The sequence below is a fragment of the Salvia miltiorrhiza genome, chromosome 1, assembly GCF_028751815.1.
Source record: "Salvia miltiorrhiza cultivar Shanhuang (shh) chromosome 1, IMPLAD_Smil_shh, whole genome shotgun sequence".
NCBI classification, from domain to species: Eukaryota; Viridiplantae; Streptophyta; class Magnoliopsida; order Lamiales; family Lamiaceae; genus Salvia; species Salvia miltiorrhiza.
The window spans coordinates 57,374,756-57,397,158 of NC_080387.1; the positions used below are offsets into that span (position 1 = coordinate 57,374,756).

The window sequence follows — 22,403 nt, forward strand, 5'->3', positions numbered from 1 at the left end:
TGCAAATTGTATAAATCACAGAATCGGTTTTGCTTCATCTTGATAACAGGCATATTATGCCTTAGCTGATTCTCCTCATTCATTGAGGACTCTATATTTGGAAGTGTCAGTTTTTCTCTTATGTTCCCCTACAGATTAAGTGGTGCCCTGCTCCTGGTTGTGATTCAGCTGTGGAATTTGTTGTTGGTAGTGGGAGCTATGATGTCACTTGCAGTTGTTCGTATAGCTTCTGTTGGAATGTGAGTTGGGGTTTGTTATGTATTTACCGTCTTCATTTTCTTCATGAGGAACTCAAGTTAAATATTATGAGCTGGTGCTATGATCAGTGTGCAGAAGAAGCTCATCGACCGGTGGACTGTGAAAACTGTGGCAAAGTGGGTTTTGAAAAACAGTGCAGAATCTGAGAACATGAATTGGTATACTTTCTGGAATGAATTTGGTGAAACTGACATCATAATGTGTTGCTATGTAGAAATTTTATAAGTCCGGAGTATGGCTTTGTACAAATTTTATGTTCCCTGCCTGTGTTGCTATGTAGAAATTTTTATAATGTATATGGTCTATCAAAATTCTAACTCTTTAATTTGTGTTTACAAGATAGTATATACTTCTTGGTTGTGTTCTTGGTCTCATAGTGTGTGAGTGCATGACATTCCTCATGTCGATTTTGTCAATTTTAGGATATTGGCCAACTCCAAGCCCTGTCCCAAGTGCAAGCGTCCGATTGAAAAGAACCAAGGCTGCATGCACATGACTTGCACTCCGCCGTGCAAGTTTGAATTTTGCTGGTATGCTTTTCTAGCGTTCTGCGTTTGAACCACAATGTTTCATGGAACACATATTTCGCCTTTTGCGCCTGTGTTATGGCTGAATTTTATCTGTTTCATTCAAACCCCTAATTATAGTAATTACCTCGATTGCCAAGAACTATACCAAACATTGGCATCTTATTCTTTTCAGGTTGTGTCTTGGTCAATGGTCAGAACATGGTGAGAGAACTGGAGGTTTCTACGCATGCAACCGTTATGAAGCAGCAAAGCAAGAGGGAGTGGTATGTAATACAAAGATTTATGTTGCTAGAGTCTTCTTTTACATGTCATTTTGTCATGTAATTGTGCATTAAATCTGATTGCTTTCTTTTGACTGAAATGCAAAATGGGTCCAGTATGATGAAGCAGAAAGGAGGAGGGAGATGGCCAAGAACTCCTTGGAAAGATACACTCATTATTATGAGCGATGGGCATCCAACCAATCGGTATGCTACTTGATTCCCAGTTATCTCATAAACTGACGTCTTTTCTATAATGCAATAGTTTGTTTTTAGTCATTAGCTTCGTTGTGGCTATTTCATACATTTTTTGGTTGGCATGAGGATTCCAGTTGACAGTTTTTCAATCAGACCTAGCACATGAAAATAATTATATGAGCTAATCTACCCTAAAGCTTAGTTAAGAGGTTATACTTATACAGGAAGAACTGGAAAGTGTGGCCACAAATGTTGAGACCCTACTTGAATCTAATGACTAATTAGTTTATGTTCTGAAAGTGCTTAGAAAGCAATGACTAACTATTTAGCCTAATCTTGAATTTTGATTGACTATAACAGCTATGTATCCTTTGACCTAATCCATGAGAAATGGCACAAGCAGTTTCTGTGATCTTGTGATGGTAACTGTGGAGCATTGACATTGAAGTGGTTCAGTGTGATAAGTGGTCAAGTGTGTGTAAAGAAATACTGCCTTCTGTCACTAATATATCCCATTTTCCGTATCTTACTTTATATTATTTGGGGGGGGGGGGGGGGGGGTCTCTCTGACTCATATATCTACATTGGACTGAAGATGAGCTGTGGTAGAACCGTAGAAGTTTAGTATCTTTTAAAACCTGCAGGCAGTTGGTGTTGTGGGTTCTCTAAATCTGGGCAATGTTGGATGAATTGGGATTGGTTCACTTCCCTTTTGAAAACTCTCTCTAAGTTTCTAATTTTGTCAATTTTAGGATACATTGAGATTATCGTAAGTTCTTGAATCTATTTTATCATTCCACTATCACAATGAGCTTACATGATGTTCTTTTGTTAGTATTAAGTTCAGTGTTTCCTTTTTTCGGCATAACCTGCAACTTAAGCTTATTCAATGCAGTCAAGGCAAAAAGCACTGGCCGATCTGCTTCAAATGCAAAGTGTACATGTAAGGATTTCCTGCCTCCATTAGTCTATATCTTCAAATGATAATGGATGAATGCTGTGGTTCTCTATCTGTGTCCATTATGATTGTTTAGAAAGAAGAGTTGTTCATGATCTGCTAAAAAGTGTGGCATCAGATACTTGTCACTTGAACTATATTGTAAGCATTCCTGCTCAATTGAGCGGAAAACTTCTAATAATTTTCAACATAAGCTTAGATAAACACCTTCTATACTATCCCGCTAACCAAATGTCACAATTATAGCGGATCTGTTATAGCACCGACAGGTCTAAAACCTTATCCCTTTTAGTAATTGCATTATCCTGTGATGGCTCTCAGTCTCATCCACCTTCTGTTGAAAATGGTACTTGTAAACAAATGACCTGCAGGTCACATGAAAACCAAGACACATGAAGGATGAGATTCAGCATCCATACAAAATATTGTGAGATCATTTGAAGCCTCTCATGAAAAACCTTTTTTGTGCTCCTCTTTCAACAAAAATTGTTTCAAATTCTCCTTGGTCTGAAATTAATGAAGTTTTGGTAGGAATCTATAAGATTGGCTCCTCAATCTCCTCTGTAACCACCTTATAAAGGAACTTATGATGACTCCAAGTAAGTGATTGAGGGTTTCCCTCTGCATTAGGTTCCCACACACTTACAGTAACCAAACAAATCTTATATCATGGGATAAATGTTAGTGTATGTTGGACTGTCAAGAGAACCGAACCAGTTTAAGGAGTGCTGTAGTGTTTTGGTTTCTGTATGATAGCCATAGCTATAAATATCCGAAATTGCATCTTAAGATGTCTTATTACGTCCCTCTACTGCTCTATAATTTGATATGTTCTTTATTTAATTATGTTCACCCTTCAATTTGGTTTTATAATATTCATTCTTTTTCCACTCCAGCTTGAGAAGCTTAGTGAAGTTCAATCCCAGCCTGAGTCACAATTGAAGTTCATAATAGAAGCCTGGCAACAGGTAAGCTCTGAACAAGTACTGTAAGTTGAACTGTAGGGGTTGATTTCAGTCATCATAATCTAATGATTGCAAGTGTGTCCTAACTGTATAAAGCAGATGTCGTGACACTTACATTTCCATTACTAAAATACAAATATCTCGTATATTGGTGGTAAATGTTTTGAGACTATCTTCTGTTCTGGGGTTTCGGTTGATTTGCTGTGTCATGTTCTCATAATTGACCTTGGTCCAATTTATAAATGCCAAGATCTTTTATTTATTTGCTGGGTTGAACAGAAAGAGAAGCCTATCTTGTAAAACTAGGATAATGTTTCTTCCCATTCTCTTTTCCTTTTGCCTGAGAAGGGAAGTACAAATGCAGCTGTCAATACAATTGTTTCCAATTCTTGGGTATCATTTTCTCTAGTCTAGATATCTTGCAGTTGGAAACTGCCGTACATTGGTTCATTGATTTCTTACTTGCTGCGGCAGCAGTTTATATTCCTTATTTTATTATATGTTACCTTGAAAGTTTTGGACCCGACTATATTTGCTTTTTGTTGTCTTTTTCGTATATGTATGGTGATGCATGAACTTTGAACATTTGTGCAGATAGTTGAATGCAGGAGGGTTCTAAAATGGACTTATGCATATGGATACTATCTACCTGAGGCTGAACATACAAAAAAACAGTTCTTTGAGTATTTACAAGGTATCACAACATTCTCCTATAACCTGCTTGCGCTCTCTGTGGGTTATTCCTGTGATTTATTATTTAAATATTGATAACTCTAGGCGAAGCGGAAGCTGGTCTGGAGAGGCTTCATCAATGTGCTGAGAAAGAGCTAATGAATTACCTTAATTCTGAGGGTCCATCAAAAGATTTTAATGACTTCCGCACCAAACTTGCTGGTCTGACAAGGTAGTTTATTGTTGCATACTATAAGTTGTGCTTGAATTTTAACACCCTAAATTTAACCAATTAATAATTCCTATTTACCAAGAATTATATGACATAAAGTGGAACTGAAGCCTTAACCAAGATTTATCATTATTAAGCAGATTAACGTATCTGACTATAACACTTAACCTATCTCAAATAATAAGTTAGCCAAGAGGTCTATAAGCTTAATTATTGAAATGTAGTAATTTTCAAATTTAGTATTTTCAAATTTCAAACAAGTAATCTGTTTCTTTACAAAGGACATTTTAACCTATACTAATTATTGAAATAAGACCGCTTAAACCAATCAAACAATCAAGGATTCATAGAAATAACTAATTGTAATATCACACCTGTCATACACATTTATAATGGTATATTATATTTGAAGTTTACGAAAGCTAACTGACCTGAAATCCAGCACTACTATTAAAATTGAAACTGATCGAAAATCCCAATTGAAAAGGGAAAAGAATAAGAAATCAATTAACATACACAAAAGAACCTTTGCCTGTCACTGTATGAAAGCTTATATACGAAAAAAAAAGGGTCAGGGACTTACCCCAGTCACGTGGTCTCAGTGTGAGCTAATATAAGATCAGATTACTCTTACACGAGTTGCTTTGTTGATTTACCCTCCTATTTTCTCAGTATGTTTTATCTCTTTTGTTGATCTGTTTGAAGATGGCAAATCTTTTCAAATCTCTAATATTTTTAGTCGATGAGAGGGTTTTATACGTTGTTTGTCATTATTAAATATTACTTGCGCATGTATATTTCCAACAAGGGGGACGCTAGAGGTTTTTCCTTTGTTTTTGTTACAGCGTGACACGGAACTACTTTGAAAACCTGGTTAGAGCACTGGAGAATGGGCTTTCAGATGTAGATTCACAGGCAGTATGCAACAAGATGAGCTCAAAAACTGCAGCAGGGACTAGCAAGAGTAATAAAGGGGGAAGAGGGAAGGGATCTTCAAAGACGGGCACATCAGCCAGAAACGCAGATGATTCGGGAAATTGGCCATGCGATAAGTGTACGTATGTAAATGCTCGATCCGCAACTGCATGCCATGTGTGTAACCACCGCCGTTGAGGTATGCTCTGGAGGCACAAAACAGAAAACCTTCCTCCGTAGCATGTTTTGTTGTGAGATGCACAGGATTCAAAAAGATGACGGGTAGCAGTTAATTATTGGGTTTGGGAGAAATGTGTGGGGTGTTGTTTTATGATCTAAATCTTGTTTGTAAATAGTCTGTGTATTATGCTAAAATACAAGTTACCTTCTAAAATATTTGGTCCTTGTGACTTGTCCCATAGTTAAATTAGAAAAGAAAAAAAAAAGAGAAAATGTGACCATGTTCGGACTTGGGAACTTGTTGTCAAACTTGGTGGTATCAGGAAATATCCTTAAATATGCTGCATGTTGGTGTGCTTGTGATTACATGTGGTACTTAAATTTCCTGTTTTCTACAGTAGCTCTCGACGCTTGGACAGGCTTGTGCCGTAGCTTGTTCTTGGTTATTTAATTTGAGAGAAGTGTTTAAAGATTGATTTAGCTTTGGAAATTTGGGACGTATTATAATTATTTTCTCGAAAAGAATGAGAAATTATATATATATTGAAGATGACGACTCTTAAAAGTTGCTCGATTGGAAGGAGACTAAAATATTTAAGCCAAGCGTAGTTGAATCAATCACCACCACATTCATTGACAATTGGCTTTCATGCATGACATGACGCTACAAATCCATCGATACATTACTGCAAAAAATGATTGATTTTTGCAAAATTTCTCAAAATATGGAGATTTGGAATCTAGAGGGAACTGGGTAGGTATCTAATTAACAATTAAAAAAAAAGTCACTTATAAAACGAGGCATGTGCATGTACATCTCCAATTTTGATCATTATCACAAGCAAAACGAGCGTCCAAAGCAAAGATATATTTGTAATGTATGAAGAAGACATTTTTGTTTTTATTACAAATTGGTATCTCATTTTTGTGACCTCTTAATTACAAGTGATGAAATAATAAAAATAAAAAAAGGGAAAGAGATTAAAAGGGCCGGAGCGAAAGGCGGGAGAGTCGGGCGAGGTAAGAAATGGGCAACAACTTTATCTCCGTCTCAGATTCCCCCTCCCATTTTTGTTCCCATGGGATTGTAAGCAAAAGCAAAAGTTCCTCTCAAGAAAGAAGAGGAAAAGAAATACCTGAAAATCATATAAAAAGAAGAAAAATCCCATGGGGCCATGCATGTCCATACCAAGAAGAAGCGTCCTCTTCAGGAGGCGGGATCAGAGGCACGGCCAGCAGAAGCTGAACGAAAAGGGCGGCGGCAAGGGCGGGCCGCGGCCCCTGCGGCTGTCGCGGCCCATCCAGGTGCTGTGGGATCCGACGGGAAACGACATCTTCAACAAGTATAGGCTGGGGCGGGAGCTCGGGAGGGGCGAGTTCGGGGTGACGTACGAGTGCTTCAACGACGCGACGGAGGAGAAGTTTGCGTGCAAGAAGATATCGAAGAGCAAGCTGCGCACGGACGTGGACGTGGAGGACGTGCGCAGGGAGGTGGAGATCATGAGGCATCTCCCCAAACACCCTAATATTGTGAGTTACAAGGAGGTTTATGAAGATAAAGAGGCCATCTATTTGGTGATGGAGGTGTGTGGGGGTGGTGAGCTCTTTGATAGGATTGTTGCAAGAGGCCATTACACTGAGAGGGCTGCTGCTCAAGTCACCAAGACCATTCTTGAGGTCGTCAAGGTACCGTAATTAATTAAACATATATACATATTCTCTCTCTCTCTCTATATTATGGAGTATAATTATACCGCATGCATGCAGGTATGCCATGCTCATGGAGTCATTCACAGAGATCTTAAGCCTGAGAACTTTTTATATGCAAACTCTTGCGAAAATTCTCCCTTGAAAGCCATTGATTTTGGGCTTTCCATTTTCTTCGAACCAGGTGAGTTTTTATTTATATATTGGATTGGATGAATTGGGTTTTAATTGATGATGATGTATGCATGGTATGATGATGAAATAGGTCAAAGATTTACAGAGATAGTTGGGAGCCCATATTACATGGCACCAGAGGTGCTGAGGCGCAATTATGGAGCAGAAGTTGATATTTGGAGTACTGGTGTGATTCTTTACATTCTTCTGTGTGGAGTTCCTCCTTTTTGGGCAGAAACAGAAGAAGGAATAGCACAGGCAATTGTGTACGGACAGATAGATTTCAAGAGGGATCCATGGCCTAAAGTTAGTGAGGAAGCTAAAGAACTCGTCAAGGGCATGCTGGACCCCACTCCCTTCAGTCGTCTCACCGTTGATCAAGTCCTACGTAATTCATAATCTTCATTTATATATATATATTTCATGCATCTTCTAATTAATTAATTGGAATATTGTACGTATTTTGTACATGTAGAACACCCATGGATACAAAATGCTGACAAAGTTTCAAACGTTCCTTTGGGCGACCGCGTAAGAACAAGAATCAAGCAGTTCTCTTTGATGAATAAATTCAAGAAGAGAGTCCTAAGAGTAAGTTTAATTAATTAATTGGAAAAGAAAAACATATAGTACTCCAATTGATATAGATGGTGTGATATATATATATATATAGGTGGTGGCAGAAAACTTGCCCGACGACCAAGTAGATGGCATCAAAGAAATGTTCCACATGATGGACACAGATAAAAACGGGCACCTTAACTTCCAAGAATTGAAAGACGGGTTGTACATGATCGGCCAGCCCGTCCCCGATCACGACGTCCAGATACTGCTCGATGCCGTAACTACTCCTCAATTCATCATTTTTATTTCTTCTTCTTCTTCTTTTTTTAATCAAACATCTATTACATAGGCTGATCTTGACGGAAATGGGACGCTAAGCTGTGAAGAGTTTGTGACGTTGGCTGTTCACTTGAAAAAGATCAACAACGAAGAACTTTTGCGAGAAGCATTTCTGTATTTCGATAAAGATGGGAGTGGATACATTGAGTTCGAGGAGCTGCAAGAAGCTTTGTTGGACGATCATTTTGGCCCCGCCAACGAGCAAGTCATACATGACATTATTTACGATGCCGATGTGGACAAGGTACAAAATTCAAATTAATTAAATCATATGTTAGTATTAATTGATATGGTTGGTGTGTAGGATGGGAGAATCAGTTACCCGGAGTTCAAGGCCATGATGACGACGGGAATGGATTGGAAAATGGAATCACGGCAGTACTCACGGGCTATGCTTAATGCTCTTAGCTGCAGACTCTTTAATAAGGATACCTCTATTTGAGATTAATTCGATCTTCCTTGTTTTTTCTTTTTCTTTTTCTTTTTTTCGCGCCCAATATGTCCTCTAAAGTTGGTTTAATGTTCAAGTTTGGCCAACTTATAATGTTGGATGCGTTTCTTCATTCTCTATAATTTATTTTTTCTTTCTTTTTTGGGATGAATATTGAATAGAGAGTGAGTGATCATTTCCAAGATAGACGTACTATTTGGTGCGGAACCGGAGGTTAATACTATATTTATTGGAAACTTCTGTTTTGTATCGCATCCGGTGTGGCCTTAGCCTACACATAAATTTCAAATATTCATATTTCACCAAATCCCATATTTATTTACATTTACTTGTCCATAATTGAATCACACATGTATTGACGTGTACAAGAACACTAGTTGATTGCATATGTCAAAATTGATTATCAAAACATACTTACAAAATCAATCGGTGTAATTCTATTCACAACTTCCATTTTATTCACTATAGGTCCCCAAATAAAATAATAATTATAAATTTACTATTTTACCCTATAAATCATAGCTCCAAATTAAATCTCTACTTTTGTCTAGCCCCCAGCAATACGCAAACACAATTCACTATAGAAACTCTTCTTAATTCTTTTCATAGCCAAATTAAATTCAAAATTTTATTATTTTAGTCGAGGAAGCCATTAACGCAGAACTATCGTCTATCAGCGTCTGTGATGGCGACGCTCACATAGGTCTTCTCATAGTCAAGCCATCGACGCAGGTATCAGAGTCTGTAATGGTAGCGCTGCAAGCACTTATGAGTTTTGGCCCGGCAACGGCTATTGCATGGCACCATTCCTAGAGGTAATATATTTTTTTGATTTCCAACATATATAATATATAAGTCTTGACATTGTCCCGCTGGAACTCTCAGGCTTAGCCTCGTAGGTGGGAGCATGATGATTTGAGAATATTGTTTTTTCTGTCTAAAGGTGCGTTATCTTTGATTGTAAATTTATCATGGGAAAATAATGGATAACTAAAATTTCACTCTTTAAATCATTTCTTTCTTTTCCCTCATTTCCTACTTAATCCTTACTCATTTTTCATTTTCACTACAAAGAAGGGATAATATTATCACACCATTTTCTGATGGATAATATTATCCCTCATTTGTAGTGTAAATGAGGAATGAGTAAGGGTCAAATAGGAAATGAGGGAAAAGAAATGAAGGATTTAAAGGGTGAAATTTTGTTTATCATTCATTTTCCCATGATAAATTTACAACCAAAGAGAACGCACCCTAAGGTGATTAGAGAAGCGGTGGGTTTTCTTATTGCTACAACCAATTGATATGGTACGTTTCAAAATTTATTAAAACAGAGTATAATTGTACCATTTTGTATATAGCACGCTGAGGAAGACGATAGGATTTTAAGAGTTTGAATGAATTAATTGAGGTGGAAGTCCAATGCCAAGAGGCCTATGTCAGACGCTAGCATAGTCCTACGTTAATGTCTTCCTCGACTAAAATAATAAAATTTGGAATTTAATTTGGCTATGAAAAGAATCAAGAAGAGTTTGTACCCCATGAATTTGCATTTGCGTGTAGTTGGGAGCTATACAAAAATAGAGATTTAATTTGACTATGAAAAAAATAACATAAATTATAGAATGAAATAATAAATTTATAATTATCAGTTTATATGGGAGATGTAGTGAGTAAAATGAAGGTTGTGAATATAATTACCCAATCAATCGAATTAAGAGGCAGTTTTTAGGCCTACAAATAAAGCCCACCATGATGTTAGGCCCGTCAACATATAATATACTCTCTTTGTCTCACTTCAAATGACCTAATTTTTATTTTGGGTTGTCCCATTTCAAATGACCCAATCTAAATTTAAAAATATTTAATAATATTATTTTTTGGATGATCTCATCACCACTTTACACCTATATCACACATTCCTTTATTTTTGTGTCCAATTTTTTTGGATTATTTGAAGCGGAACGGGGTGGAGTAATTTGGTAGAAAATAGGGGTTCAGTTAGTGAGAGTGGATCATTTTATTTGATGGGGGAAAGTGAAAGGAAAAAGAGTTTTTTGAGGCGACTCCCTAGAGGTTAACTTTATACCCCTCCACACTTAACATTTGCATATGGGCTAAATCATTATTCAAAAAAATGTAAATATAATTTCAGTGCGATATTAGGCGAGCCACTTCGACATTTGAAGCTCGAAAATGATCTTTAAACATTTTTAATAAATTATCGATAATTCGGGACATTTTCAATGAATTATAGATAATTTGTGAATTTAATTAATATCTTTAATAATATATTTGCTATATATTAAAATAAATTTTGGATTTGAAGCAACGTTTTCCCATAAAGAATCTACAATCTAATAGTATAACTGTATAAGGTATTGCATTTAGCTATATCTTGAAACATTTAGGGTCATCGTTTTAGTCTTATTTTCAATTTTTCAGCATATTTCTTTGTAAATTAAAGTGCATCTGTGAGGTCGAATATTTTCGAATTCATGTTATACTTCCTCCGTCCACGAAAGTACTTCCTAGGAGGGAGTGACACGCGTTTTAAGAAAAATATTATTGAGTGTATTAAAAGTGGAGAAAAAATTGTTGAATGTATTGAGAGTGGTGAAAAAGTATTATAATTAATATTGAGAGTTGTGAAAAAGTGAAAGTAAGAGTTATTATAAGTGGTGGGGTATTGTCCAAAAATAGGTAGGAAGTTCTTTTGTGGACAACCCAAAAAGAAAAGATAGGAAGTTCTTTCGTGGACGGAGTGAGGGAGTATTTAATTAAAACTATATTTCAGGAAATGAAATTTGGAATTTACTGCGAAAAGGATACGTAAACGGAAATTGCACCACAGGCACATATGTGGTGGAACCAACATAAATGATGATGCTATTTTGAGATGGATGACAGAGAGTTCAACATATTATTTTCAATGGTTTTACCTCAAAAAGGAAATTCAATATCTAAAACAATCAGAATAGACCCACAGATTAAAAAAAAGTTAAAATAGCCAGGGATTTAAAACTCAACGGAAAGAATTCGAGATCATCTATCTCACTTTTAATGTTTTATTATTTGTATCCCATTTTCAATAATTTTAGCTCTTCCCCCATTTTCTTCATCAATCTTTTTTTTTTTGAAGGAAAACGGAACATCATATTAAATCACGGCGTGCAATATCTGAGAGTCAGATAGGAAAATCCGACTTCCAAGTAGTTACACCAGAAGACCAAGCAGCGAAATTCACCAAACAGTGAGCGGCTCTATTAGCCTCACGACGCATATAACAAAACTCAACAACAACAAACCTCTTAGCATGAGAGAAAACATCAAACAACTCATCGCTAAGAGACTCCAAACCTCTAAACCTCTCATCAACAACATGAACAGTAAGAATAGAATCAGTAAAGACCATAACCGAGAACAAAGCATTCTCCATACAAAAGCCCACACCAAGCAAAAGTGCATGAAGCTCCTCCATCAAAATGGTCTCCGTCCTGCCAATCTTGTGCGCTGCAGCTGCCACAATCTGCCCAATCTTAATTTCATGTGTTTTAGTTAACTTTTGTAATTGTGACTTAGTATTATTGTGTTTTAGGACATTAGTATTTAATTTCAGTTTGTTGGTTAAAAATTAATTATTAAGGATTAGTTATTCTACAATTAGAACAATATAATTTTTTAAGCTATATTTTTTTAAAATAGATGTTAAGGCTTATTATTAATTTATAACAAATTTTATTTCTATAATAAACACTATTAAATCAATAAATCTAACAATGTGACACATAAATACAAAGACACAAGAGTATCCTAAGAATGAGTCTCCTTAAGCACTCTTAATTTTATTTTCTCTATTTCTCAAAAAAAAAAATTATATTCTCTACAACAATATTCGATCTCATATTTTGGTACGAATACGATATGGTGCCATTATTGTATACACAATGCACGTTATCAACATAAAATGTAAGTACATGAATTCGATATTAATTATTTGGGTTAATTGCATGTAATATCATGAACTTAACGCGAAATCCAAATTTAGCACGAATTTAAAAAGTTCCAATTAATATCACTACCTATGCCCCGTGTCCAATTTTAGCACCGTTTTGTTTTTCGACAGAACCACGTGGCAATGACGTGTCTTCCGGTAGACACGTCATTGCCACGTACTCCGAAGAGAGAGAGAGAGGGGGGGCTAAAATCGGCGGGTTTGCAGAGGGCGGCGCGACGACCCCGACCCCCCCTCCCCCCACCTCAGCCTACCAGAATGATGAGGGTGGCGGCGTCGCGAGGAGGGGAGTCGCCGAGAAGGGGAATCGCGCAGAGGGCGGCGGCGGCGCGACTGAAAATTCTGAAATTGGGGGTAGGGTTTGAAAATTCTGAAAATTCTGGAATTGGCGGCACACGTCGCCGGAATCACGAGGAGGAGGTGAGAGGTGGAGGCGGCGGCACTCGTCGCCGGAATCGCGAGGAGGAGGTGAGAGGCATGGGCGGTGGAAGAGGAGGAGGTGAGGGTGGAGGCGGCGGCACTCGTTGCCGGAATCGCGAGGAGGAGGTGAGAGGCGTGGGCGGTGGAAGAGGTGGAGGTGAGGGTGGAGGCGGTGACACTCGTTGCCGGAATCGCGAGGAGGAGGTGAGAGGCGTGGGCGGTGGAAGAGGAGGAGGTGAGGGTGGAGGCGGCGGCACTCGTCGCCGGAATCGCGAGGAGGAGGTGAGAGGCGTGGGCTGTGGAAGAGGAGGAGGTGAGGGTGAAGGCGGCGGAAGAGAGAGAGAGAAAGAGAGAGAGAGAGAGAGCTTGGCTCGCCGGTCGGAAGCTTGTACCGGCAAGCCACGTAGGATCGAAGCATGTGCCGACAAGCCACGTCAAAAAACGGTGCTAAAATTGGACACGGGGCATAGGTAGTGATATTAATTGGAACTTTTTAAATTCTTGCTAAATTTGAATTTCGCGTTAAGTTCATGATATTACATGCAATTAACACTAATTATTTTCATATTTGTCGAAAGATAACGATACGAAAACAAAACTAAAGTATCCAACCTCACCCGCGCGCAGCCAATCAAAATCCAGCATTTTATTTTATGTGGTGACCTATTCACTCCACTCTTCACACATTTCTTATCTCTCCACCCCCACATGCAAATTCCTCTTATCTCTCTCTATAACTCCCAAATCACATACAACAAAATATAACACAAACACTATAGTAAAATCAATCAATTTCTTTTTTCTTATAACAAGAATCATTCCATCCACAAATTCTTGAAAAAATTTACTCCCTAAAAAATGTCCACCAACACTTTCAACTCCATACACCAGCACTACCACCGCTCCCTGCGGCGGCGCCACTCCATAGACTGCCCTCCCACCACCTTCTCCCTCCGCCCCAGAACCACCACCACCACCACCAGCCCCACCACCGCAACCTCCCTTTCCACCTCCTTCGCGGCCACCTCCGCCGCCACAAGCACCCCCACAACCAACCCCTCGACCTCTCACTCGACCTCCCTGGACCTCCTCCGCCACCACCTCGAGGCGAAGAACCTCCGGCAGGCCGACGAGGAGACGCGGCGCCTCATCATCGCCATGGCCGGCGAGGCCGCCGTGAAGCGCGGGTACGTGTTCTTCTCGGAGGTCCAGTTCATCCCGGCGGAGGAGCTCCGCGCCATCGACGCGCTGTGGCGGCAGCACAGCGACGGCAGATTCGGGTACAGCGTGCAGCGCAAGATTTGGAAGAAATCGAAGAAGGATTTCACGAATTTTTTCAAAAAAGTGGGGTGGATGAAGAAGCTGGAGGGGTCGGAGGTGGAGCAGTATAACTACCGGAGCTTTCCGACGGAGTTCGTGTGGGAGATGGAGGAGGGCCCGCCGGAGGGCCACCTGCCGCTCACGAATGCGCTGCGGGGGACGCAGCTGCTCAACTGCATTCTCACTCATCCGGCGTTTGATGGAGATGAAGATGAAGACCAAGATGAAGATGAAAACCAAAATCAGGAGAGAGAGAGGGACATGAAACCGTTGAGTAAGAGAGGGACTGCCTTCCAAACTAACTACTCTTTCTGAGCACTCATAAATTAATCATCATGTGTTTCTATCTTTCTTTTTCTTTTCTTTTTTAAATATATAAGGTTTTAAATGTTAATGGATTCAATAAATTGATTGGTTTAATTAACGTTGCTGTGGGAATTTGGATATTTGTGTGTGTGTGTCTTCATTTAAATGAATAATATAACTATGAGACGAATTATGTACACGTGTACTTTTTATCAAATACTTCATGTGTCCCAATTATATAGATTGACTGAAATTTATAATGACTAAAAAATTTTGGAAAAGAAAATTATAGAAGTACTCCTGTGTGTGAACACTGAGGTCCCGGGTTCAAACCACACTGCTCCCCCTCCCCAACTCCTCCAAGTAAATATATATATATATATATATATATATATATATATATATATATATATTCACATGGACCATATCTATTTTTTTAATGAGTCAATCAAAGAATTAAACAGGAGTATAGTAAATAAATAAGTTAAAAAATATTAGTACTACAGTTTATAGGACATCCAAAAAATGAAAATATACCTATAGAATTGAGACGGAGAGGCCAAATGGATGTTGTATTAATTAGGGTTTAATACGGGAGCATTGAGTTGATCGAGGTTGAATTGTCTTGCGATTACCTAAAATTGAATTGGCCCGAGATTAATTGTCATATGGGATAGACCAAAACTCATAAGTCATAACTAATTTTACGTGACGATGTCTCGAGATTAAGTGACAAGACATATCCACTCAACCAAACAACCCCTATATGTATTTTATTTTATATTTTTATTAGAATGTAAGTTGGATGTATAATTTTAAGAAAATATGAGTATATGAATGTAATGTTTGTATGCACCATGGGAGTGCTGAGTATCTCATTCTTTTGTTTGAATTCATTACAATATATTTGTTGGCGACTCTTAATTAAACTCATAAGCTAATATACACTGATAGATTACACTGATATTTTAATTTCTTATGGAACGAATATTTCATAGGAGTGTGCACGGAATATAACAAGTAACATAATTTAAAGATAAAAGTTACAAAGTAGAAAATTAATGAATTGTTTATTGAAGAAACACAAAGTTAAGCGGGGCATTTAATTTATATATATATATATATGTTGACTGCTTTTGTGCATGTCCAAATACAAACAAAAACAAGGTATTGTTTGCTATGGGTGCGATAACTTTCCCTTTAGATTCCAAAATTGTCTTGCTTTCGATAATTCCGATGTATACGCTACACACCAAATTCTTTTTTTTTTTTTTTGAAGAGAAAGAAACTATCATATATTGATATCCGAAAGAGCAATATTTAGAAGCCAAGAAGGAAATCCCGACTTCCAAATCATTACATCATTAGAAACAACAGCAAAGCGAGCAAGCTCATGAGCTGCTCTATTAGCTTCACGCCGGGCGTGAAAAAAGTCGACCACCACATGCTTCCGGGCATAATCAAAGACCTCCCAAAGCTCGTCACAGAGGGAGTCCGAGCCCAAAAAATCATCATGAAGGACATGGATAGCAAGCAAGGAATCCGAAAATAAAACCACCGGTCCAATGTCGTTCTCCAAACAGAAACCAACAGCAAGCATCATAGCTTGAAGCTCTCCCAACAAGACAGTAGCAATAAACCCGATAGGTTGACAAGCAACCGCAATAATCTCACCTTGTGGGTCACGCACAACAAAACCAACACCAAACTTAAGCCCATCCGCATCATACGCCACATCAACATCTAGACGAAGAAGGCCCCGGGAAGGAGGGAACCAGCGGGAATCTCCTTCTGGAGGAAGAGCTCGTTGAGAGATAAGAACTTGTTTCCTTAACTTCTGAAAAGTGGAAAGCAAGTTATCACTTTCCAAAAGATCAGCATGCGCATCTCCATTGATATTCCCATGTCTCAAATCACAGATAAACTTCCAAGCTCGCCACAGCTTGAAGATCCAACTTTCCAGACCCTCTTTGCCCCACTTATCAAAAATAACACCACACAAGTCGACAAGCGATAGATGACCAGATCTTCGAAGTTCAGTCCAGAAGATCGTATCTTTCCATGCGTTTCGCAGCTTCTCACAAAAGATCAAGCAATGGGTAGTGCTTCCCCAATTCTTTAAACACGAGGAACAGATGCCCTTAACTGTAACATGGTGTCGTGCCAAGTTAAGGTCAGTCGCCAGAAAATTATGGAGAGCTTTCCAAGCAAAATGTTTGACTTTAGGAGGAAGATTAAGAGCCCACAATCTCTTCCATTCTGTTGGTGGCAGACAAGGGGACAACCCTTTTCTCTTTTGCTTTTACTTTTTGCTTTTTCCTTTTGCTTTTTGTAGTGAAAGTCGTAAGGGGAGAGAGGGAGCGTAAGAGAATACTCACTTCTTGCTTCAGACATCAAGGTGAGAGCAGAGAGAGCTGTGAGAGAAAAACAGAGAGAATTGGGGTGTGATATACACGAGAGATTGTGAGGTATTTGAAGAGGGTTTTTCCAGCGTGGGTTTGAGAGTGTACGAGAGTGAGAGGTTGATCTCATCTTGGGTGTAATTCTCGATTCATTGTGTGACGAGTTCGCGGGTTGTGCGAATCGTCGGAGTTCTTCAATATTACGATTGGTGTTGCTCCCGTGGACGTAGGCATTTGCCGAACCACGTAAATCTCTTGTCTCATTTATCGTCTTGCATATTATCTTGATTACTTGTGGAGATATTCTTGTTTGCTAAGATTGGGGACGTTTCTCGGTTGTATGTGCGTTATAAATTGTTTCCGCTGCATTGGTATTATTGTATGGATTTGCATTTGATACCAACAATTGGTATCAGAGCTTGATATCAAATTCGGGTGGTTGAGCTCAGATTTGAGGGGTATTGAGCTGGTCCTTGCAGAGGCGCATACCAGGTGTTCGACGAAATTCCTGAGAGAAACGAAAATCTGAAACAAGCTGAAAAATGACGTCTACGAGTGGTGCGGTCAAGATAAGAAAGTATGAGATAGCAAGGTTCAATGGGAAGAATGATTTTTCCTATTGGAGGATGCAAATGAAGAATTTGCTAATTTCACAAAAGCTACACAAAGCTTTGGCGGGTAAAGAAAAGAAGCACGAAGACATGTCTAATGAGGATTGGGAAGAGTTAGATCTTGAAGCACGAGCGTCGATCATTCTCTGCCTAGAGAGGGATGTTGCTTTCTTGGTGGACAATGAGGTAACCGCCGCGGGAGTATGGTTGAAGTTAGAGGCGAACTTCATGACGAAGACTCTAACGAATCGGATCTACTTGAAATCCAAATTGTACACTTGCAAGATGGAGGAAGGTACACCTATCCAGGAACATTTAAACAAGTTTGATAGGTGCATATCGGACTTGAAGGATATTGATGTGAAGGTGGAAGATGAGGATCAAGCTCTTATGCTATTACTCTCATTGCCAAAATCGTATGAAAATCTTGTACAAACCTTGATGCTCATGGGCGACACTCTGACGATGGATGAAACTAGGACTTCACTCCTGGCGGATGATCTTCGAAAGATTGCAACTAGTGGCATGGCTACTAGTGGGAGCAAAGAGCAGGCACAAGGATTGTATACGAGGGGCAAGACAAGTGATCGAGAGAAAGGCAAGGGAGTAAAGGCTAGATCCAGTTCAAAACCTATTGCAGAGAGACCATGTTTTAAGTGCGGGGAACTTGGGCATTTCAAAGCGAATTGCCCCAGCAAGAAGACAACTTGGAAGAAAAACAAGAACAAGTACAACAACAGCGGGAAGGTACAAGGGACACAAGAAGCTGGTTTTGCTTCGCAGGAAGGGGATATCGGTGAGTGTTTCAATGCCACGGGTAACGAGGAAAGCTCCGGTAAGTGGATACTTGATTCGGGATGCTCTTATCATATGTCTCCGAATAGAAAGTGGTTTACTACCTATGAGGAAATAGATGGTGGAACTGTTTTGATGGGAAACAACCATTCCTGCAAAACAGTGAGGGTCGGTTCGATCAGAATCAGGATGCATGATGGGGTTATCAGAACCTTAAAGGATGTGAGACATATCCCGGAACTATGTAAGAACCTTATTTCCGCTGGTGCTTTGGACTCCGGTGGATGCAAAATTATCACTTGGAATGGAGTCATGGAGGTTGTTCGGGGTTCTTTAGTTGTGATGAAGGGTATCCGTCAAAGAAATTTGTATACGCTTTTGGGCACAACAGTGACGGGAAGTGCGGCAGTTGGAGCAGATGGAACTAGTAGAAATCCAGGGGACTACACCCGGTTATGGCACAGGAGACTCGGACACATGTCAGAGAAGGGCCTGCATCTACTTTGTCAAGAAGGTTTGCTGAAGAACTTGAAGAAGCCTTGCATGGAATTTTGCGAGCATTGCGTGTACGGGAAAACACACCGAGTTCAGTTCAGGGCCAGCAAACACAGGAGCAAAGGCATCTTAGATTATGTGCACACTGATGTCTGGGGGCCAGCTACAGTTACCACCAAGGGAGGCTCCAGGTACTATGTCACGTTTATTGATGATTATTCTAGATATGCTTGGATTTATTTCTTGAAGCATAAGAATGAGGTGTTTGACACATTCAAGAAGTGGAAAGCAATGGTTGAAAACAGGACAGGAAAGAAATTGAAGACATTGAGATCTGATAACGGTACAGAGTATACAGATGGTGCCTTCAAGAAGTTCTGTGACCAGGAGGGAATTGCTAGGCACTGGACTGTCAGGAATACACCACAGCAGAATGGGGTCGCGGAGAGACTGAATCGCACGCTGCGAGAGCGAGCAATGTCCATGCGGTCTCATGCAGGGCTAGGCAGAGAATGGTGGGCAGAATCGATGTTTACAGCACTTCATGTCATAAATCGATCTCCACATTCGAGCTTAGATGGAGATACTCCATACAGGCTATGGTCTGGGGAACATGCAGATTATGAGAGACTCAGAACTTTTGGATGCACAGCATACTATCACGTCAGCGAGGGAAAGCTTGAGGCGAGGGCCAAGAAGGCAATATTCTTGGGGTATGCAACTGGAGTGAAGGGTTATCGCTTGTGGTGTTTAGAAAATTCAAAGTTCATAATCAGCAGGGATGTTATCTTTGATGAGTATTCCATGGCAGCTAAGTTTAAAGCTACAATGCCCGGTGAAGATGAAAATGAGACGGTCAAGTCTCAGGTGATCGAGATAGAACCTAAGGATCAACCAGGTTCTAGTCGTGTTCAAGAAGTAGGTCATGGAGACACTCGAGAACAGACTGATGAGGAGTCTGAGCTCGAGGCTCTTGATCAAGAGAATGTAGATGTTTTACACCAACAGCGGCTCGCGGATGATTTGGCTTCCACTAGGCCAAAGCGAGCATACAAGAGAGTTCAAAAGCTGGGGTCAGATCAGCCTTTGAAGCATTATGGGCAGGCAAACTTGGTCGGGTGCGCACTACCAGAGGATGATGCGGTGCCAGCATCATACCAGGAAGCTATTCGGGACAAGAATAGCTCAAGCTGGTTGGCTGCGAATGAAGAAGAGATGGAGTCTTTTCGGAAGAATCAAGTTCTGGAGGGGGTTCTACCTTTGCCCAAAGGAAAGAAGGCTATTGGTTGTAAGTGGATCTACAAGAAGAAAGAGGATAATTCTGAGCTCGGTGGGATCAGGTACAAGGCGCGGTTAGTAGCCAAAGGATATGCACAGAAGGAGGGAGTGGACTACAATGAGATTTTCTCTCCAGTAGTGAAGCACACTTCTATTCGGGTGTTGTTGAGTGTTGTGGCTCACAGTGATCTTGAGCTGGAACAACTCGATGTCAAAACCGCTTTCCTGCACGGAGACTTGGAGGAGGAGATTTATATGCGTCAACCTGAGGGCTACAAGGTTGAGGGTAAAGAGGATCATGTTTATCGCTTGAGGAAATCCATGTATGGATTGAAGCAATCTCCTCGACAGTGGTACAAGCGGTTTGATTCTTTCATGCTGAAGCATGGTTATTCCAGAAGTGATTATGACTGTTGTGTCTATATTCGGAGACTTCCTGGAGGTGAGTATATCTATCTTTTGTTGTATGTGGATGACATGCTTATTGCCTCGAAGAGCAAGGTGGAGATAGATAGACTGAAATCTCAACTTGGTAAAGAGTTTGAGATGAAGGATTTGGGCACTGCTAAGAAAATACTGGGTATGGAGATTAGAAGAGAGAGGACAAACTGTGTTTTGTTCCTGAGCCAGAAAAGCTACATTGAGCGGGTTGTGCAGAGATTTGGGATGCAAGATGCAAAATCGGTGGCAACTCCGTTGGCTCCTCATTTCAGGCTCTCTAGAAAGCTATCTCCCACTTCACCTGAAGAGAAAAAATTGATGAAGAAAGTGCCTTACACTAGTGCAGTTGGCAGTTTGATGTATGTTATGGTGTGTACACGTCCGGACATTTCACAAGCAGTTAGTGTAGTGAGCAGGTTTATGGCTAATCCTGGAAAGACACACTGGGAAGCTGTGAAGTGGATCCTTAGGTACTTGAAGGGTACCAGCGACACAGGATTGTGTTTTAGTGGAAATACATGTCAGGTTAATGGGTTTGTGGACTCGGATTATGCGGGTGATCTAGACAGACGACGATCTACTACGGGATATGTGTTCTGTGTACACGGTGCCCCCGTTAGTTGGAGATCGATGTTGCAGGCTACAGTGGCTCTTTCCACTATCGAGGCTGAGTACATGGCTTTGGCAGAGGGGGTTAAGGAAGCTTTGTGGCTGTGGAGTCTTCTGGGTGATTTTGGGATTAAGCAGGATCGCGTGGACCTGTGGTGTGATAGCCAGAGTGCTATACATTTGGCAAAGAATCAGGTTCATCATGCTCGTACCAAGCATATTGATATCAGGTATCATTTTGTGCGGGATGTCATAGAGGAAGGTGATATTTCTCTTATGAAAGTGCACACAGATGAAAACCCAGCAGACATGTTAACCAAGGTGGTGACTGGTGGCAAGTTTCAACACTGTTTAGACTTGCTACATATCAACCCGTGTTGATAATCAAACGGGACAGCCTTTCGGGGCGGTGTTGGGGTGAGGTGGAGCTTATCCTTTTGTGTTCGAACTACAGGAGCTTGATCCCTGGATTGGGTATGTAGGCAACCATGGAAAAGTGGTGCAGCTTGTACGGGTGTCCATGTTCGTGGGCGGTGCTCGTATTCGTCCTACATTTGAGGTTTATCAAATGAAGTACGAGGTGGAGAATTGTTGGTGGCAGACAAGGGGACAACCCTTTTCTCTTTTGCTTTTACTTTTTGCTTTTTCCTTTTGCTTTTTGTAGTGAAAGTCGTAAGGGGGGAGAGTGAGCGTAAGAGAATACTCACTTCTTGCTTCAGACATCAAGGTGAGAGCAGAGAGAGCTGTGAGAGAAAAACAGAGAGAATTGGGGTGTGATATACACGAGAGATTGTGAGGTATTTGAAGAGGGTTTTTCCAGCGTGGGTTTGAGAGTGTACGAGAGTGAGAGGTTGATCTCATCTTGGGTGTAATTCTCGATTCATTGTGTGACGAGTTCGCGGGTTGTGCGAATCGTCGGAGTTCTTCAATATTACGATTGGTGTTGCTCCCGTGGACGTAGGCATTTGCCGAACCACGTAAATCTCTTGTCTCATTTATCGTCTTGCATATTATCTTGATTACTTGTGGAGATATTCTTGTTTGCTAAGATTGGGGACGTTTCTCGGTTGTATGTGCGTTATAAATTGTTTCCGCTGCATTGGTATTATTGTATGGATTTGCATTTGATACCAACACATTCTGAACCCGCAATTGAGGAAGAGTTGGCAGGAGTTCCGTAAAAATCATTCGCGCACAAATAACCAGACTTGACGGAGTAGTGGCCTTTTTCATCAAAAGTCCAGAAGCGACAATCACTCCCATTCGCCTTAAGAGGGTCAATTGAAAGGATAGCGTCAAGCAGATAAG

The 22,403-nt window shown here is 40.1% G+C and overlaps 3 protein-coding genes across 3 annotated transcripts; all 3 read left to right on the forward strand.

Moving 5' to 3' along the window:
• Positions 1-105: 105 nt before the first annotated feature.
• LOC130997881 (probable E3 ubiquitin-protein ligase ARI8) lies at positions 106-5,534 on the forward strand. The gene is made up of 10 exons (XM_057923317.1): positions 106-239; positions 327-416; positions 681-788; positions 961-1,051; positions 1,166-1,255; positions 2,142-2,189; positions 3,101-3,172; positions 3,764-3,863; positions 3,947-4,073; positions 4,919-5,534. The coding sequence occupies exons 1-10, from the start codon at positions 121-123 to the stop codon at positions 5,184-5,186; spliced, it is 1,113 nt and encodes a 370-aa protein (XP_057779300.1). The 5' UTR covers positions 106-120; the 3' UTR covers positions 5,187-5,534.
• A 678-nt stretch (positions 5,535-6,212) lies between these two features.
• On the forward strand, positions 6,213-8,589 carry LOC130997892 (calcium-dependent protein kinase 24-like). Its single transcript, XM_057923326.1, has 7 exons — positions 6,213-6,854; positions 6,936-7,059; positions 7,141-7,437; positions 7,525-7,640; positions 7,723-7,890; positions 7,963-8,196; positions 8,257-8,589. Exons 1-7 carry the CDS (start codon positions 6,336-6,338, stop codon positions 8,392-8,394), a joined length of 1,596 nt encoding a protein of 531 aa, XP_057779309.1. The 5' UTR covers positions 6,213-6,335; the 3' UTR covers positions 8,395-8,589.
• A 4,914-nt stretch (positions 8,590-13,503) lies between these two features.
• Positions 13,504-14,582, forward strand: LOC130997905 (tetrapyrrole-binding protein, chloroplastic-like). The gene has a single exon (XM_057923332.1). The coding sequence runs from the start codon at positions 13,697-13,699 to the stop codon at positions 14,471-14,473; it is 777 nt and encodes a 258-aa protein (XP_057779315.1). The 5' UTR covers positions 13,504-13,696; the 3' UTR covers positions 14,474-14,582.
• The last annotated feature ends 7,821 nt before the right edge of the window (positions 14,583-22,403 follow it).

What these genes read in the sequence shown, in the direction of transcription:
- LOC130997881 (XM_057923317.1), top strand. Translation starts at nt 121, where the DNA reads ATGTTCCCCTACAGATTAAGTGGTGCCCTGCTCCTGGTTGTGATTCAG. An exon ending in CAGCAAAGCAAGAGGGAGTG is followed by an intron (nt 1,052 to 1,165) that starts GTATGTAATACA and finishes AAATGGGTCCAG; the next exon opens with TATGATGAAGCAGAAAGGAG. An exon ending in GATGGGCATCCAACCAATCG is followed by an intron (nt 1,256 to 2,141) that starts GTATGCTACTTG and finishes TATTCAATGCAG; the next exon opens with TCAAGGCAAAAAGCACTGGC.
- LOC130997905 (XM_057923332.1), top strand. Translation starts at nt 13,697, where the DNA reads ATGTCCACCAACACTTTCAACTCCATACACCAGCACTACCACCGCTCC.
- LOC130997892 (XM_057923326.1), top strand. Translation starts at nt 6,336, where the DNA reads ATGGGGCCATGCATGTCCATACCAAGAAGAAGCGTCCTCTTCAGGAGG. An exon ending in TTCCATTTTCTTCGAACCAG is followed by an intron (nt 7,060 to 7,140) that starts GTGAGTTTTTAT and finishes ATGATGAAATAG; the next exon opens with GTCAAAGATTTACAGAGATA. An exon ending in ACGATGCCGATGTGGACAAG is followed by an intron (nt 8,197 to 8,256) that starts GTACAAAATTCA and finishes GTTGGTGTGTAG; the next exon opens with GATGGGAGAATCAGTTACCC.